The sequence below is a fragment of the Rousettus aegyptiacus genome, unplaced genomic scaffold (assembly GCF_014176215.1).
Source record: "Rousettus aegyptiacus isolate mRouAeg1 unplaced genomic scaffold, mRouAeg1.p scaffold_m13_p_3, whole genome shotgun sequence".
Lineage (NCBI taxonomy): Eukaryota > Metazoa > Chordata > Mammalia > Chiroptera > Pteropodidae > Rousettus > Rousettus aegyptiacus.
This window is the reverse complement of record NW_023416306.1, coordinates 163405565-163422613: the sequence shown is the minus strand read 5'-3', so window position 1 is coordinate 163422613 and position 17049 is coordinate 163405565. Positions and strand designations below refer to the sequence as shown.

Below are 17049 nucleotides of genomic sequence, written 5' to 3'. Positions count from 1 at the left end.
AAACTGTGACGAAGAAGCCCAGGAGGTAGATTATAAACAGGAAGTTACACTCTGTGATCTTGGAAATTAGATCTTGGTTCTAGGGTGGACTCTGCGGGCTGCAAGACGTGGGGTCTTAACTTTTCATTTCACCTCTGCCAGTGACCAATTGTTGACTATGGGCAAATGACTTAATTTCTTTAAGCCTCAGGGTCCTCACCTGTGAAAGGATGACAGCACCTGTGTCATGGAAGGATAAAAGAGAGAAAGCAGGTAAAGCTCTTGGCATGATGCTGGCATGCGGGAAGCATTGGAGGGCTTTGTTATGTATGTTTCGTTGCGTATGTTTTGTGATTTGAGGAAACAAAGAAATTGTTCCTCAGTGTTCACCATTTGAGCTGAACCTCCTTGGGCCTAACTGACATTACCTCTGATCCTCAGGAAAATTAGGAACAGGGTGATATTAGGATAAGCCAGTTTTCCAACCCATGAAGGGAGAGGTGGACTCCGTCTGACATGTAACCCAGGAAGGCCCACATGTGGCTTGGTTTCAAAGCGGTGTTTTGCCCACACCCTTCCACAGAGAGGTGACAGGAATCTAGTTAGTGGAAAGGTGCAGAGCATCTGAGACTTCAACTTTTTTATTTCTTTGGTTGGAATTGGGGTTTTAACCTGTTGTTTGATTAAAAAAAAAAATGAAACTTCAAGAACTCTTGCACAGAAGACCAAAAGAATAGCAAAGTACTACATACAGAAATGTGGGTAAAAAAAAAAAAAAACAAAAAACATGCCAAACAGGTGAAGACCGACCAGATGGCTGTTGGTATGTGGCAGAGGACTCTGCTATAAATATTGAAGGATTCCTCTTTCTCTCTTTAAAAGAAAAATCACTTTGCATTTCAGACAACAGAAATGGCTGGACAAGCCTTTAGTTCAAGTGCAAGAAGCTGTGAAAACAATGTGCAAGATTTTCCTTAAATGGAGTCAGAGCTTGGCCCAGTCTCATTTTGAAGTTAGGGCCTTGCTCTTAATTTGCCTTCCATGCGTTATTTCTCATATGTTATGCAAGATGCCAGGGCCCAGGACCATTCATTTTTCCCCCTCTGTAATCTCGAGGTGTGTGCAGGGCACAGCTCAGCTTCAGACCTTGCTGCTTTCACTTTTGGTTAGTCAGAACCTCCATCTGGCGGTATTTGAACATGAGTATTTTCTGTGGCTTTTCTGTGGCTCCTTTTCAAAGTATTCAGAGCAATTTAAAAATACATAATGTTCAGCGATCTGACCAAGAGCTAATGTAAGTACTTATTTGGGGGCTATTTTTAAGGGGGAAAAAAAGACTCTATTAGATTTGAAATTCATAACTCTTACTGTGTCTTGAAAATAGATTACAAAAAGGTTTGAAAAACATGGGACTTGCTTCTCCAGTCCTAATGCTTTTAGTAGTGGGAGTAGTAGCAAAGTAGCACAGTTTATAAAAACACAAGAGCTGAAATTCTTTATTGAATATTAAACAGGAAACTGAAAGTTGTCTGCAGCAAATGTGGTGGGTTTTCAGCAGACCTGCTGCCGGCTTTATCTGTGCTGAGAAGCCTAAATGAGACATTTCTCCTTTTATTCTGTTAAGATTGTGAGTTTTTCAGGAAAACCTTAACCAAAACATGACCATGGGAAGCAGGTTCTGTACCGTAAGGTTTGAAGCAACGCGATTCCATTCGCACCGAAGGAGCTTTGGAAGCAAACTGAAAATCTCTCAAAGAGTAGAAAGCGCCCTGCACTTTTGTCTTGCCTTTCTGCGCTGCTGTCACTCACCCGACGTGTGCGTACGAATGTTCTTTCCGAAGACCTGGGCTTAATTTGAAGGGTCAGCCTTCAATTTCTAGAGAATATAATTTGCTGCTATTTTTAGAGCATCAGGGTTGCTTGTAATAACGAATGGGGGAGAAAAAAAACTCAACAGAAAAATAAATGTGTAACAGCTGTGTCTGCTTAAATTTGATTAAAGGCAGAAAAAAAAAAGTAAACGGAAGAATGGATGTGACAACAGACGAGGGAGAGACGAGTGTCCCTCTCATGGCGAAGTTTTGCAGACGTAACTAGTTTCACTTAGGAGGCGGCCGTCGTCTGTGTTTAAAGTTTACTTTACTGTTTGTCTTGAGTGGGATCAGTGTTGTAGTGAATAATTTATAGCCAGCATGAATGAGCTCATTAGTCACCTTTTCAGACTTTAAATGAGTTTTGTGGTTGTCATTACTCGGGCCTTCTGTTCAGCCGCCGAGCAAAATGACAGTTTGGCAGTTGGCTGCCTTGTGGGGCAGCCGGCTCCCCTTCGGGTCTGCCTTGCTTTTGTGTTTTATTGAAATCTTCCCTTTCTATCCCTGTGCTGGTCCTGGGACGTTCACATGGCAGATACCTTTTGTACCCCAAGTTTAAATGAGAAGTTTTTGGGGGATTATATATATATATATATATGTATATATATAAAAACCTCTTTCAGTTGCATCGGCCAGAGAGAATGAAATAGGTAGAGTGCGCTTTCTCCAGCAACTGCTGCGTATTATTCCCTCTGTGCTCAGTTTGATACTCAGGTTATTCCAAAGCGGCAAACTGGGGAGCCCTTGTGGAGCTGCTGCGCAGGGCTCTCCCAGGGTGGCAGGCACTTTGGGCAAGGGGATGGACCTTGCAGTTTGGAGGGAGGAGGGTGTTTCAGAGGGTGCTTGCATTGTTACAGTCTGTCCTGAATATCACTATGACGTGAGTGTGTGTGTGTGGATAAAGAAACCCAACTCACATTTTTGCTGGGTTAGGTTTCCAGGCCATAGAGAGAAAACCACATTTTTCCTACAAAGGGGTCGACGAATGACCGTTCAGGAGGACCCCAGCCTATGCGGGGGTCCAGATCATTAGGAATGGTCAGCCGTCATACCCATCTCTGCATCTTCCCAGTCCAAATCATTAAGAGCCAACAAACTGTTGCAGCTGCCTGCTCGCCATGCCCCTGGGGGCTTTCCTGGGGGGCTGGTAGGTGGGGAAGAGGATCCTGGACATGCTGCTAGCAGGTGGGATTTCTTTGGGGTGATGTCATGAGGTTCATCCCACCCTTTGAAGCCGGCCTGGGCAGCCTGTGGAGAACTCTTGACCTCCACTCGCTGGGACTGGACTCCATCCTGAAGTCCAGGACACTGTGGCGTGCCTACCTCGGACCTTGGGGGGCCTCTGCTGGACTCATGGTGTATGGGTGCTCATCTGGGGTGCCTCATCCAACCTGCTGGACCCCTGTCCTAAAGGCTCTTTGACATTTGCTATGAGCAACAGGCACTACAGGCTGCGATCGCCAATGTGGGCAGCACCCCCTTCCGGGATCCATATTGTTTGACAGCTGGCCGAGCACTGTGTGAGGCGTGTAGAAAAGATGCTCAGTATTCCTCTGTGGAAGAAGAAATGCCAACTTAAAAAGGACGCCTGGTTGTTTGGGGGCCAAATCTTTAAGGCCAGTCAGAGTCACATGTCTGAGTACAGAGAAATGAGGTGCTGTTGATTGCACCCACAGAAAGACAGCAATCCACTTGGCTACTTCCTTTCCAGTCCCCACCCTTATGAGAGAGCGCTCACACACGCTGATGCCTGCACCTGATTCACAGCGTTAAAGGCACAAGAGATGCTATTTTGGAAGGAGTGGGATTTCAAGACAGGAAAAGTTGGTGAATTTCACCGTCCAATATTGGGGCAAAGACCTCAGGTTTGCCTGTCGTTATAAGTTGAATAAGTTAGTAATCTCTTCCAAAAGAACTTCGTACAGCAGGGAACTACGTTGGTAATATGTACCGTTTAATCTATGTACCGTTTCCAGAGAGTTCATCAAATTTTGAGCTTTTACTTTGTTTTAAAAAGACAGTCTTAAGGAGGAGAATTGATTGTTTTCTTTCACATCCCTCTGAAAAAAGAAAGATGAGAGAAGTTATTTCTTGGCATGGTTGACTTTGGCAGACCTAGCCACTGAAACCCATGAAACTGTGGTACTTGGTGTACTCACTGGAGAGAAGAAAACAATAAAAGCTCTTAAAAACTTTGGAGGAGGAAGAGGTTGATGAGTCTACTTTTCTTTGACTAATCTGTGTAGTTATTACATACTGGCTTGAGAGAGGAATTAAAAGCAGCAATTTTTTTTTTCTGTTAAGCGATCCATACTTTTGATTACCACTGTGCCACATGCTGTGAGCAGCAGAAAAGTACAAGGCGGGGTCCTTGCTTCTCAAGGCACTTACAATCTGTTTCACCCGCAATAGCTACTTGACTTATTTTTTTATGAGAAAGGTATACTGTACCATATTGGTTATGACATAGAAGCTGAACTTTTTTGTTGTTTTGTTTTTTGTTTTTTTTGCAAGTACTGCCTTTCATTCAGTTTAAAAGTCCTATTTTCCTTTCTCCTCCTTTATTTCCTGGTCACAATTTTTCTTCTCTGGAGCTCCACTGCTCCTATCCATGCTCGAGAAGTCAGATGCTCTGGATTGATCTGAAGCTTCCCTTGATTGCTCCCTGGAATATGGCTCCAAACTCTAGAGTAAGATTATGTGGACTCAAATCCCAGCCCCATCACATACCAGGTGTGTGACCTTGGCAGGTGGCTAAACCTCTCTGTGCCTTGGGTTCCTCATTTATGAGATTGGCATAATAAGTAGTACCTCTATCACACAGTTAATATGAGGCTGAAACGACTATTTGCAAAGCCTCAGAATACTGTCTAGTACTGAGTCTATTTAACCATTCATTAAATACAGTTGATCTTCATTAGTTACAGATTCCATATTTGCAAATTTTCACACTTGCTAAAATTTATTTTAAACCCAAATCCATGCTCCTGGGGCTTCCACAGTCACATGGACGTTACGTAGAGCGACGAAAATTTGCGTTGCCCAATGCACGCATTCCTGGTTGAGATCCAGCAAAGCAATGAATCTGCCTTCTGGTTTCAGCCCCGGTTCTGTAAGCACGTGTCCTTTCCATGGTCTATTTAGTGCCACGTTTTTTTGTGTGCTTTTGGTTGGTGATTTTGCTGTTTAAAATGGCACCCAGTCACAGTGCTAAAGTGTCTTTTAAGTGTCCTAAGCTCACAAAGGCTGATTGCCCCGTGGGGAAAATCCATGTGTTAGTTAAGCTTTGTTCAGACATGAGTTACAGTGCTGTTGGCTGTGAGGTCAATGTTAATGAATCAACAACATAAATAAGGTGTCTTTAAAGGGAGACACAGAGGAAATAAGGTTATGTTTTGATCAGTTAATGAAAATGTTATGACTAGCACTGCTAGGAACCTAACCCTGAACTTCCTCTAGGAGCAGTGGTTTGGTGTTTGTTAATTTGTTGTTTGTGGAGACTTCGACAGAACACAACTACCTCGAATAACAAAAACTTGACTGTAGGTGCATGAAGTCCAAGAGCTCAGAGTGGCAGCTTTTTCAGGGCCCCCTCCTGACTGCAGGGAACAGCCCCTGGAAGGCAGGAGAAGCAAAAATAGTTCTGGCCACGTGGAGTGCCTCAGCTGGGTGCAGATTTTCTGTCAGGTTTTGAAAAAAGATAACCTGACCATATTTGGTCTCTTATACACGGAAGTTGTCAGAGAAGAACAATCTGGAAATAGAGAGTAAATATTCCCCCCTCTCACGCAAATTCTTAACTTGAGTATTTTGCCTTATCTTTGAACACATATAAGTTTGTAGAGAAAGTTTGACACTCAAAGGCTGTATGTAACTCGATAGACTTCATACAACCAGACAATAGAGCCCAGAGTGTAGGGTAGAGTGTTGGTTATACTCAGCCAGTTCCCCTGTTTGCTGAGGGCGTCAGCCTTCTGATTGAAAAGATCGCAGAATACTTCCATTTGGCGGAAAGCTTCTGATGACATATTTATTCTCTCCCAAACTTTTACTTTGAAAAACGTTCGCAGATTGTTTCACACCTACAGTATCTGAGAATGTGAAAGTAATTCAGAAAAAGGGAACCTTCACTTAGAAAATGCAAATGACGGAGGACAAAGGGAACCTGGGTACTGTGGCCCACATGATGCAATCATATGCCTCTAGCCTCTTCTTTCAGCAATTCTCAGGTTTCCAGGAGGTTAAACAATGCCCCACAAACACCCTCCTGAGTCCACTGTCGCATATTTCAGTGCATTCCGTACATGCTGAGTGTCTTCTGTGTCAGGCACTGGGGTAAGTGCTAGTGTACGTGGCCGAATAAAAGAGGCTTGAGTTCTGCTTTCATGGAGCTTAATGTCTCAAGGGGGTAGGCAGTCTGATGGGGGAAGTTAACTAGGATAAATTAATACCTAGAAACTGGAAATTTAGAGTCCATGGCTATGCTGTTTTATGCTTTAATTCATTTTGTCATATGGCCCTCTTGAATAGTTGTACCAAGTCCCACTGGTCCCAATACCACACTGATGAAGGCAAGGTTGTTCGTTTTAAATCTGTGCCAATCTGATAGATGAAATGTAATTGCAGTTCGCATCTCTTTGTTATTGCTGAAGTTGAGCATCTTTTCATCGGTATATTGCCAGTTTTGTTCTCCTTTTGTGAATTTGCCCTTTTATCATTAGGGTGATAATTTTTTTTTTCTCGTCGAGTTTGTCAGGGTTATACATTTAAAATACTAACCCTTTTTCATATGTACGGCAACTATTTCCTCATTTTTCGCTGACTTAATTTAGGACCTCTGGTACTACACACAAATTTTAAATTGTTACACAGTCAGATATGTCAGCAATTTTCCCTTTGATTCATTTATTTACCAAAAATAGTGCTAAGTACCAGGGCACTGTTATATATATATTTTCCAAATATTACTTAATTTAATCTTCCATCGCAACCCTATGAAGTGAGTATTGCTATTAATCCCCTTCCCCCTTTTTAAGATGAGGAAGGTAGGTAGAGTGAAAGAAGTTAAGTACCTTGACTGAGGTTACACAGCTACTAAGTGGTAGAGAATGTGAACCCAGCCTCAGGTACTGATCCTGGCCACCATGCCATGCCACCTCTGGCTGTGGTGACAGGTTCAGTGTGTTTTTTTGTAGTTGCTTCGTAAATGCTCACCGAATCTCCCCGATCCTTGAGGGTGAGTGCCAGGTCTTTTATGTCTCCTGGTTCTTTCCCAGTCTCCTCCACTTGGTAACTGGGCATAGAGTAACCAGATGCTTAATAAATACTTGTTGACTGAATGACTTGACTAAATCTGGATTCTGGATCATCAGCTCACACTTGTGTTCATGCTCAAAAAGGAGTTGACAGGTTCTATATTTCCATTTTGCCTCCAGCAGGCAACTCGGTAAGCTCAGGTCTGGCTAGGGCACCTGAGCTAATGCACTTTGCTGGTTCAGCTTTACTTTCTCTTCCCACACACCCCTCCTTCCCTCTTCAGATAAACTTCCTGGCTCTATTCTCTGCCAGAGAAATTCTAATAAACCCTTTCCCAGGCGCCACCCTTCAGAACGTGTCACGTAAACACCAAAAATGCACAAGAGGAAAACCCCAAGAGAGGATGGCCAGAAACTCCAAATGATGCTTCCTCTAGTCTTGAAACTCACCCAGAGGTGGAGGGTCTGCTAGCAGGGATGCTGGTCCCTCTTCCTTCTACACTGAAGGGAGGAAGTGAGAAGCTTTTTTTTTTTAATCACCACAAAGAGCATTCTCATGTTATCTCAAAGAGACTCTTAGTCAACCTATGGTTAAGGTGTTATTTTTGACCATAATCTCTCCCTTTCTTCTCATATTCAATCATCGGACAAATTCTCTTGGTTCTTCCTTTGAAGGCTTTCATGAATTCATTTTTTCCAGTTTCACTGACTATTCTCTACTTCAGTGGGTCTCAAAGTGTGGTCCTCAGATGAGCAGAGGCAGCCATCATCTTGGAGCTTGTCAGAGATGTGAATTCTCAGGCTCCAGCCCAGAACTACTGAATCAGAAACTCTGGAACAGGGACCGGCAAGCTGAGTTTTAATAAGCCCTACAGGTAAATTCTGACGCATGAGTTTGAGAACCACTGTTCTAAGTCCCCTCTTTTATTATTAGAACACTATAGATTATAAATGTAATAGATGCTCACTGTAGAAACTTGGGAAATGTAGATGAGAATGAAAGAGGCAGGCAAAAAAAATTACCCCATGACTCTACCACTCGGAAGGAACCACTATTTTAATAGTTTAGCATTTTTCTAGTTAAAAAACATATTAAAATAATCTTGATTCTCTTTTGGATTACTGTAATGCTGAATGGTTCTGCCTGTTTGGGGTCTTCTGTTTTCTCTTTTTTCGCCCCTAAAATTCATTCTGGATCCATGCTTTCCTCTTCCCCCTCCCCCACCTTCTCTTCCTTTTTCTCCTCCAAATTGAGATATACTTGACATATAACATATAAGGTGCACAATGTATTGATTTGATAGATTTATAGTGCAATGTGGTTACCACTGTTGCGTTAGCTAACACCTTCATCATGTCACATAATTACCATTTTTTTTCTCGGGTTGGGAACAATTAAGATTAGTCACTTTGCAAGTTTACTGTTCATAATACAGTCTTGTTGTCTATAATCACTGCTTGTGTATTAGGTCTCCAGGACTTATGCAAGCCATTCTTCTTTTTAAGCATATTTTTGATAGTACAGTGTCTTGGACTCAAAAATATTCAATGGTTCCTCTTGTCCTCCGAATCAGTGCATGCAAACTGCTCACCTAAGCATTTAGGGAGTTTTGTGATGTGTTTCCACTGTTCTCCACTAATAGGCATGCTCCATAAGGAACAAAATTCTATATCTCTGGTGCCTAACACAGTTCCATGTACTTAGTAGGCATTAGGCAAATATTTGTTCATTGAACAAATGCATCTCCTAATATAATCAGGTTTGCAACTGTTAAATCTGTATGTGCCATTCATTTCTCCTACTTGGAATAGCAGGTCATGCTACGTGGTACCTTCTCAGAATGCACATGCCTGGGACCCATCCTAGGAGATTCTGATCCCTTGGGTGTGATGTCCTGGGAATCCCTAGTAGAGAAGCTCAGGTCCAGAGCGCCATTTCCACAGATCAAACTTCCACCCATCTTTATTGGCTATCCTCCATCCAAAGTCATCTTCCCTCCCTTCCCTGGTCCTATTGTACCAAATGGTTCCACCATGCCCCCTGCCTCGGCTCTTAGGATGGTGTGGGCACAAAGGGAGGAGTCACCTGACTCAGGCTAAACCAATCAGATGATTTCTCTGAGAATGTGAACTGCGAGTGGAAGACTGAGGTAGTCAGAAGGTGGCAGGTGCTCCTGCTCCCAGATACTTATGTGCTCTTTGCCCCATGCCCAGAAGGGGCTGCAGAATGGTCCCATCAGGTCCCCAGTCCACAGTGAGTTCTGGGGCACCCATAGGATTCTGCCGTCAAATGTGTTTTTTAACAGTGTCCCTTGTTTCTTTGAAACTTCTCAGGGTCTAAGGCACAAAGGTATTTCTTGAAAAATTTAAGAGGGGAATTGAGAATGATGTTGTTCCTAAGTGAATTTGGCCTCTGTACCCTTTTGTCAGGGAGCACGTCCCAGAGTCAGGGTCTGTGGAATTATAAGGTGAAAAAGCCAAACTAAGCCCTTTGGCTTTTAGGAATGTCTTGAGCCCCCATTTCAGACAGAGAGACAGGCAGAGACGTGTGGACTCCACTGTCTACATCAGGCAGGGCTGGTCCATCACTTCAGGCTTATGCCTTCCCTCATCTCCTGCCACACTTGTAATGGGAAAGGGAAGTTAAGAAGAAATACACTTGAGGTTAGAAGAAACCAAAAAACTGTCAGAGGAAAAAAGAGGTGAGCTAATAAAAGGCAGCTTACCTCTCCCTCATACTCCACCCACTGCTTATGGCTCCTCCAGGCCCCAGACTTGCTCATCTTTAACTTTTTGTTCTTCTAGGATGGCTTGTTCAGACACCAGAGCCTAATAGCTTACACCGAGAGTTTTAAGAATGACATATTCCATGTGCAGTAACCTTCAGCTCACATCCTCTCGTTTTGCACTCTGAGGAAGAATGAAAGTGCTGAGGTGAAAATAACATGCCACCTCTACTTAATGTAGAGAGATTTCTAGCTATGGTGTGAGTGTGGCTAGGGATGGGGAGGGCTGGTAACTGATGGAAGGGGGTCTATTCCTCACCCAGCCAGTAAGGTGCTGGGCCAAAGGTCTCTCACCTTGGTTCCTTTGATGGAAGATTGAGCACTCTCAGCTGATATGCTGATGAGGGGCGGGACATGCACTGGACCTAGCTCCTGTTCTGGCTTTGTTACCAGTTCTGACTTCAGAGATGATCTGGTTTATTTCTCTTACCTCACACCTTTTGCTTAGTGGCTTAGGGAAGGTCACATCAAGTGCTCAGTAATTAATGGGGTGGTGCTGGATGACCTCAGGCTGCTCCTGGGCCTCCACTTCTGAATCATCTCCTGGTTGGGATTTGCCATAGAACTGGTAAGTAGTGAGGCCTGTGGTGACCTTGCTTGAGACTTGCCGCCCACCATCTTGAAGCTTTGTTAAAGGGAATGACTCAGATCTATTGGGGTTCCTTACTTTTTGAAATTAAAAAAAAAAGAAGCTGACATCTGGGGGATTTTTCTCCCTCTTTGGCTAGGTACGGCAAGCTAGAGGAGTTTCTGAGGGAGATCACTCCTGCTTGGCCTTCTTAATTGGTTTTTCTACAGTTTTCAGATAGCTCAAAATAGCCTGTCCACTGGCTCAGGTGGGTTCAGGTAGGGGTGGCAAGAGTGACCTGGACTTCTCTTCTGTAGAGGAACCTACTGATTTGGCTACCTGGGAGTGTTGTGCCATCATATTTTTTACTTATGTCACCACCAGGGTGTCCTGTTGGACTCTCCTTTCATCCTCTGAAAAGGCAGCTGTTTGGTGTGGCTCTAGCAGTAGGTGGCCGTTCTTTGGAGGAGCGTAGACTTGGAGTGGTAGCTGTACCGTTTGCCGGGTGGCCCTGCGAATTCAAAATGTGAAGGAGACGACTCTTGTTTTCTCTGGAGGGTTAGAAGTGGTTTGGGGCTCTGAGCACAACGCACGGGAGAGGCCCCAGTGGCGTGGCCTCTAGGACGGGCTTCTTACTCTAATCTGTAATGGCCACCCTCCCTCCCTTGTCAGACAGGCGCCAGCAGACGACAGGAGGAGCGGCCACCTGGGCCGGAGGCTGTGGTGCCTTTGTGCCTTTCCTCCCGGGGCACGAGGTGCGCACTGGAGGAGGGCTGGTACGGCCCTGGGAGTCCGCCGTGATTAGGGAGAAATGGAATCTTTTCTCCCCCTCGCCCTCATCGTATCGTGATTCTTTATATTATTTACTTTCGAGCCATGTAAGGCATGCGGATGGGGTAGCTCGTTCCGGCGACACGTTGCCCGCGGCGCAGCGCCGGCCGCGCCCGCGTGGCCGGAGCCCGGGTAATAGACAGGCCGCACGCCTCCAGCCTCCCCAGTGTCGCCGCGCACGGTCGTGGCCGTCCCGGGTCGCGGGCCCCGCAGCTCGCCACCCCCGCCCCGCGGTACCGCAGCAGGCGAGTCCTTGCGGCCCAGCCCGGCTCCAGCCCTGGGCGCGCCCGGGAAGCTCCTGGGAGGGCGGCCGATCGTGGCGCAGAGGACGCCGGCAGGGGCCGCCCCGGTGGGTTCGCGCCCCGCGCCCCAGGCCGCCGGCAGCCCGGCCCACGTTTTCCCTCTCTCCGGCTCCCTCCGCCCCCAGCGCTCTGTCCCTCCCCTCCGCTCCCCTCCCTCCCCGCGCTTCCCCTCCTCCTGCCTGGTCATGTGTCGCCTTTTTTTGTTTGCAGTGGAAACAATTTCTCGCCGCTCGGCGCGCCCCGGCCCGACGCGCCGCGGCGGAGGCGAGCGGGAGGCGGGACGGGGCGGGGAGAGCGGCGGGGCCGGCGGGAGGACGCGCTGCGCGCCGGGCGGACGCCGCAGGTCCCATGCCGCGCCGCGACCCCCGCGCCCCTGCCGCCCGCACCCGCGGCCGCCCCCCGCCGCCCGCCGCCCCGGGCTCGCCGCGCTGCGCCCGCGCGTCCTTAGCCGGGCCACCAAGCGATGCCCGCTGGGCGCCTGCGAAAGTTTGTCGGCTCCCGCTGAAGGGCAGCGGCGCCCCCGCGCCCCGGCGCCCCGCTCCGGCCAGGTGAGTTGCTTCGCGCTCCCGCCGGCGCCCGGACCCGGCTGGGTGACTAGGGGCGGGGGCGCTCGTCCGGGGCCGTCCTGGAGGCGCCGTGGCGGCTCTCGGCAGAGGAGGGACTCCGCAGTTCCTGGGGGAGGGCGCGGGGCGGGGGCCTGGCGGGGCGCGGGGACCGCAGCCCTCCAGCCGGGAAGTTGCTCGGTCGGAAGAGTTTCCTACCCCGACGTGCGGGCTGTTTCCTGGTTCCTGGGCTTCGAAAAAGACACCCGACAGGAACAGAGTTGGTATTGTCCGCGGTGGACGGGGTCCCCGCCTTCCGGGCCGGGAGAGGGGGTACTGATCAAGGGGAGACCCCAAGATGAGAAACAGGCACCTAACAAAGATACCCTCCCCCCTACAAGCTGCAGGCTTGGCACGAGCAGTGAGCGTCCCCCGAGACCCCTGAGGCTGGACCCCTCCTCACTCTGGCCCCCTTTGAAGCCCTCCTTGGGCCCTAGAGAAGTTGGGGGACGGCGGGCTTTTATTGATGTGTTTTTAAGGCTTGCCGCGGTGCGGCCAATAAAAGGTTTATGACATCTGACCGGCAGTGAAGGTATGCGAGCTCCCAATTGCCCTGTATACCAGAAGAGCAGTTTCCCGGTTGCCTGGCAACGCCGCTGATTGACGCGGGAGCCAGCCAATCGCTGCTCCCGCAGGTCCCCTTGAAATGTTTTTGACAAGTACAGTAGACTGGAGCGGAGCGCGTGCGCGCGCGCGCGCGCGCGCGCAGGGGCGTGTTACCCCGCCCCCCCTTCCCCCGCAAACTCGCGACTGCTCTGCTTCGCTTGGGGAGAATTTCTCAACTTTTTAAAGTTCTCATCGAACATCTGTTCAGCGCTGGGCCCGTAATGTCTTTTTTGTTATTTGGAGACATTCTGAGAGTCGGCAGGAAACTAGCTTCTCTGTCGCTTTTTCTCTGTTAAAAAGGAAAAAAAGATACTAAACACAGCAAGTCATAAAACAAAAGTGTGTGTGTTTGTGTGTGTGTGTGAGATGATGCGGGCGGGGTGGGGGAGGGTGCGGGGGACTGGCAGCGAGGACGTAACCAATAGCACACCGAAAAGTTGTAAGGAGGTCACTCACTAGTGGATAACTATTTGCGTATATCTGGTGGAGCAACCTTTTTGGCAGCAGATTAAAAATGTTTGCTTAACTGCAGACTCACATGATCCGGATCCCTTTTTTTCCCTCTAAAAGAGGAGGAAAAAAGATTTGGCGAATTACGTAGTTTGAATATAATAATGGAAAACTCCTCAGCTATGGTTTCTGGGAACTGTTTTTTAAAATGGAAATGTAGTGATCAGCAGCTCTTGATACTGTTGCTATAAAATGTGGATTTATAGGGATGCAGTTGACAGTTGGAGGGCATGGGTGGGGGACAGAGACACAAAGCAGGCAAATGATTGAAAGGGACTGAACCCCATAACCCTGTTTTCTTGACAGTGCTATTTTTCTAATAAAACCATATTGCTGGCAATGTTTGTTTAAAACAAAAGAAAACATGGAGAATAGCGTGTTAGTTCCTTTGGGAAGCTACTGACAAATAAGCAGATTAAAAAAAAAGAGAGCAGCATGTTGTTGTCATAGCAACAGGGCAATTAAATTACTTACTGTCAGCCATGATATAATTTTCCTGTTTGGAAGCTCAGGAGACATAAAACTTTCATCTGGAGCTAAAGTTGACTTCAGTGACTGGGTAGTAGTTCTCTTTTCTACTCTACTGTGTAGATATTCCTGGTTATCAGAAAATTTTTTTTTAATTGGAGTCTGAGGAAAATTTGAAAGAGACAGTCCTAGCTTTGTTCATAAAGAAGGTGAAAGCAATATCAGGCTGGCCTCCGTCAAGTCCCCAAACCTAAAGATACTAACTTATTCTTTAAAATGTGCCATGTACCACTCAGGTGAGTACATGACAGAAATTTCCCTCTGGATGAACTTGAGGTGTTAAAACTGCCCTGCTCCATAGGACTTTGATGCTCATAGAAGTTTTCTTTCCTTAGAATTGGATGTTTCACAGCAGCTCTAGAGAGCTTGCCTTCAGGCCTTCTGTCAGCAGGTTGTTTGTCCAAGTTTTGGAGGAGGGAGGGTACTGCAGTTCTGGGGCACCCTTTGTTGGCTGTGGTTGAAGGGCACCCACATTATGCTTTCTAGAATCCCATTCCAGAGCTTCCCCAGCTGAAGTGGCAGTTATTTTAAGCCTAGTGTCAATGGACATCGAGAGCCCTAGAATAATCATATCTTTGCTTTGATGTGTTCATTTTTTTTCCTAGATAGATTGCTTGATCTTACTTGGGGAAAAATAATAAAAGACACGCTTCTTAAACCAAGTGCATTGTTGGAGCGCTACAGAAGGAGAGTGGGAGACCTCTCATTATCTTCACTGTTCTCTCTATCTTACATTAAGTACCAGGGGATTGAACAGCTTTGAATCTGCTGGGGTCATTCTTGCCACCTCCTCATTTTCTTTTCTCATCATGTATTTTACTCCCTGTTCTAGGTCATTGATAAAAATGGGGGTGGCAGCTGGGGTGGAGGCAGAAGAGAGTTCTGTAGCAATTTTTGTTGAATTTACCTCCCTGTCTTGAAGCTGCCCCTCGCTCTCCTGATTTTTTTCAGCAATTCTAATTTCGATTATTGGCTTTTCTTTCATATTCCCACTTGTGCCTGAAGTTACTTTTTCGGTCAGAGTGTAGTGTCCAATAAAATTAAATGTACTTCTTCCTCCAGTTTGAATCCAGAGAATTCAAATGTAATTAAAGTTGCAGAGCTTTTGGTCATGACTTGAAGAGAGAGAGAAAAAAATCAAATCAAAAACTACCAAATTGATGCTCACCGTGGCCACCGTTTTCATTTCAACGCAGTTGTGATGGTCTTTATGTGGAAACAGCTGAACTTAATCTGAAACCACTAAACTTAATCTGAAACAACTGGCTTTAAACTTACAAGTATTTTCTTTTTTTTTTTTGAGAAGGAACAATGAGACCTATTACCCCAAGTGACAGGGGTTGTGTATTGAGCTTATCATGTAGTGTTAACTTGAGGCTCAAAAGGTTTTTACCTATGTATGTACTTATTCATGTGTTACAGATAAACTGAGGCAGCAGGAAATAACTGAGTTTCCCAGGGTCGTAGAATTTTCATAGAGCTAGGAAGAAAGCATCGTGGAATTTCTCATTCTCTTTAGGATGCATTTGCACATTAAAGGTGCCCTAAAGGTTCCTAGTCTTAACTATATTGAGGGGGTAACACGTCTCTACTGTATGTGTGCATGATGGACCGGTTTTACTTATCATGCATCTCTGTGGTGGAATCGTGGATTTGTGTCACCCAGTGTGGGAGCCGTGAAGTGTTCCTATGTGGTGGGGGGTCCATTGAGGTGGCAGGGGCCGGGGGCAAAAAAGTTAGGAGGACACAGCCGTCCTTCTGGTTTGAGTTTCACTAACTCATCTTTTCCCTGTGATGTGTTTACCAGGAGCCTTCACGTAAATGGGTCCAGTCATGCCTCCCAGTAAGAAGCCAGAAAGCTCAGGAATTAGTGTCTCCAGTGGGCTGAGTCAGTGTTACCGGGTCAGCGGTTTCTCCAAGGCCCTTCAGGAAGACGATGACCTCGACTTTTCTCTGCCTGACATCAGATTAGAAGAGGGGGCCATGGAAGATGAAGAGCTGACCAACCTGAACTGGCTGCACGAGAGCAAGAACTTGCTGAAGAGCTTCGGGGAGTCGGTCCTCAGGAGCGTCAGCCCCGTCCAGGACCTGGACGATGACACGCCCCCGTCCCCCGCCCACTCTGACATGCCCTACGATGCCAGGCAGAACCCCAACTGCAAACCCCCTTACTCCTTTAGCTGCCTCATATTTATGGCCATCGAGGACTCTCCAACCAAGCGCCTGCCAGTAAAGGATATCTACAACTGGATCTTGGAACATTTTCCGTATTTTGCAAATGCACCTACTGGGTGGAAAAACTCAGTGAGACATAATTTGTCATTGAATAAGTGTTTTAAGAAAGTGGACAAAGAGAGGAGTCAGGTAAGCCTCTTTCCGGAACTCAAGTTGTTCATTTTTAAAATTAAAAATTTTTCTCCATTAAAAAATTGTTAAGGAATATAAATTCGCCACACTGCAGCAGCAGTTATAAATAGATACTTTTAACTTGATTTCATTCATTTAGGTAGTTGTAAAGAACTTCCTCTTCCTTAAGCACATTAAGTAAGTACTCTGGTATTGGTGCTGGGTCGAGGGTTTCCTTCTGTGGTATCTGAACATAATCACAAAACTGGTTCACACACTTGATCTTCTTCCCTCGATGTGGACGGGTAAGTTTGAGTTTGGAGCACATGGGGCAGCCAGTTAACCATGAGGTGTATGGATAGATATTTGAGGAAAATTGCTGTGAAGGTCTAGAGATAAGTGACATTTATTTTCTCTCTGAATATTAGCTTGGAGAAAAGCAGCATCTCTGGAATTCTGGAATAAAAATGGACAGTCATACACAGTGGGAGGTGACCTGAACATACTGATATGTATTCCAGGACTAAACAAAGACAGACATGAATTGCCCAGGTGACTCTTGAGATCAGGTGTCTGCCCAAGTGTTTGGCAACCTCGGAACTCCCCGAGTGTGAAAAGTTGGCTTAGGGTAGAGATCTCATTAGAGACTGTCTTAAAAAGTGTTCAGTTTTGACTTGAAAGCCTTAACTCAAGCTTCATGGTCCACTAAAAGACTTTTAATAATTTGCTTTACCTTCCTCGCAAGGAACATAATAGGTACAATAGAAATTGGATTAACTGTTAGAACTGGAAAACAAAATTGTGACCTAACTTGGAGTTCTGAACGGTAATGTATCCACCGTTAAATTTCCGGAAACGTTTTCTG

The 17049-nt window shown here is 46.3% G+C and overlaps 1 protein-coding gene across 11 annotated transcripts in view; it reads left to right on the top strand.

Annotated features, from left to right (window-relative positions):
• FOXN3 (forkhead box N3) overlaps positions 1–17049 on the top strand; it is a 349057-nt gene that overhangs the window by 125357 nt on the left and 206651 nt on the right. For 9 of the 11 annotated variants that reach the window (XM_016154506.2, XM_016154423.2, XM_036238444.1 and 6 more), the window contains one exon: positions 15646–16202. In XM_016154506.2, coding sequence (XP_016009992.2) covers positions 15660–16202 — 543 coding nt within the window. In that variant the 5' untranslated portion in view covers positions 15646–15659. Of the gene's footprint in view, positions 1–266; positions 1274–11979; positions 12141–15645; positions 16203–17049 lie in introns of those variants that run through there. The other 2 variants (XM_016154471.2, XM_016154462.2) reach the window with 2 other exon arrangements.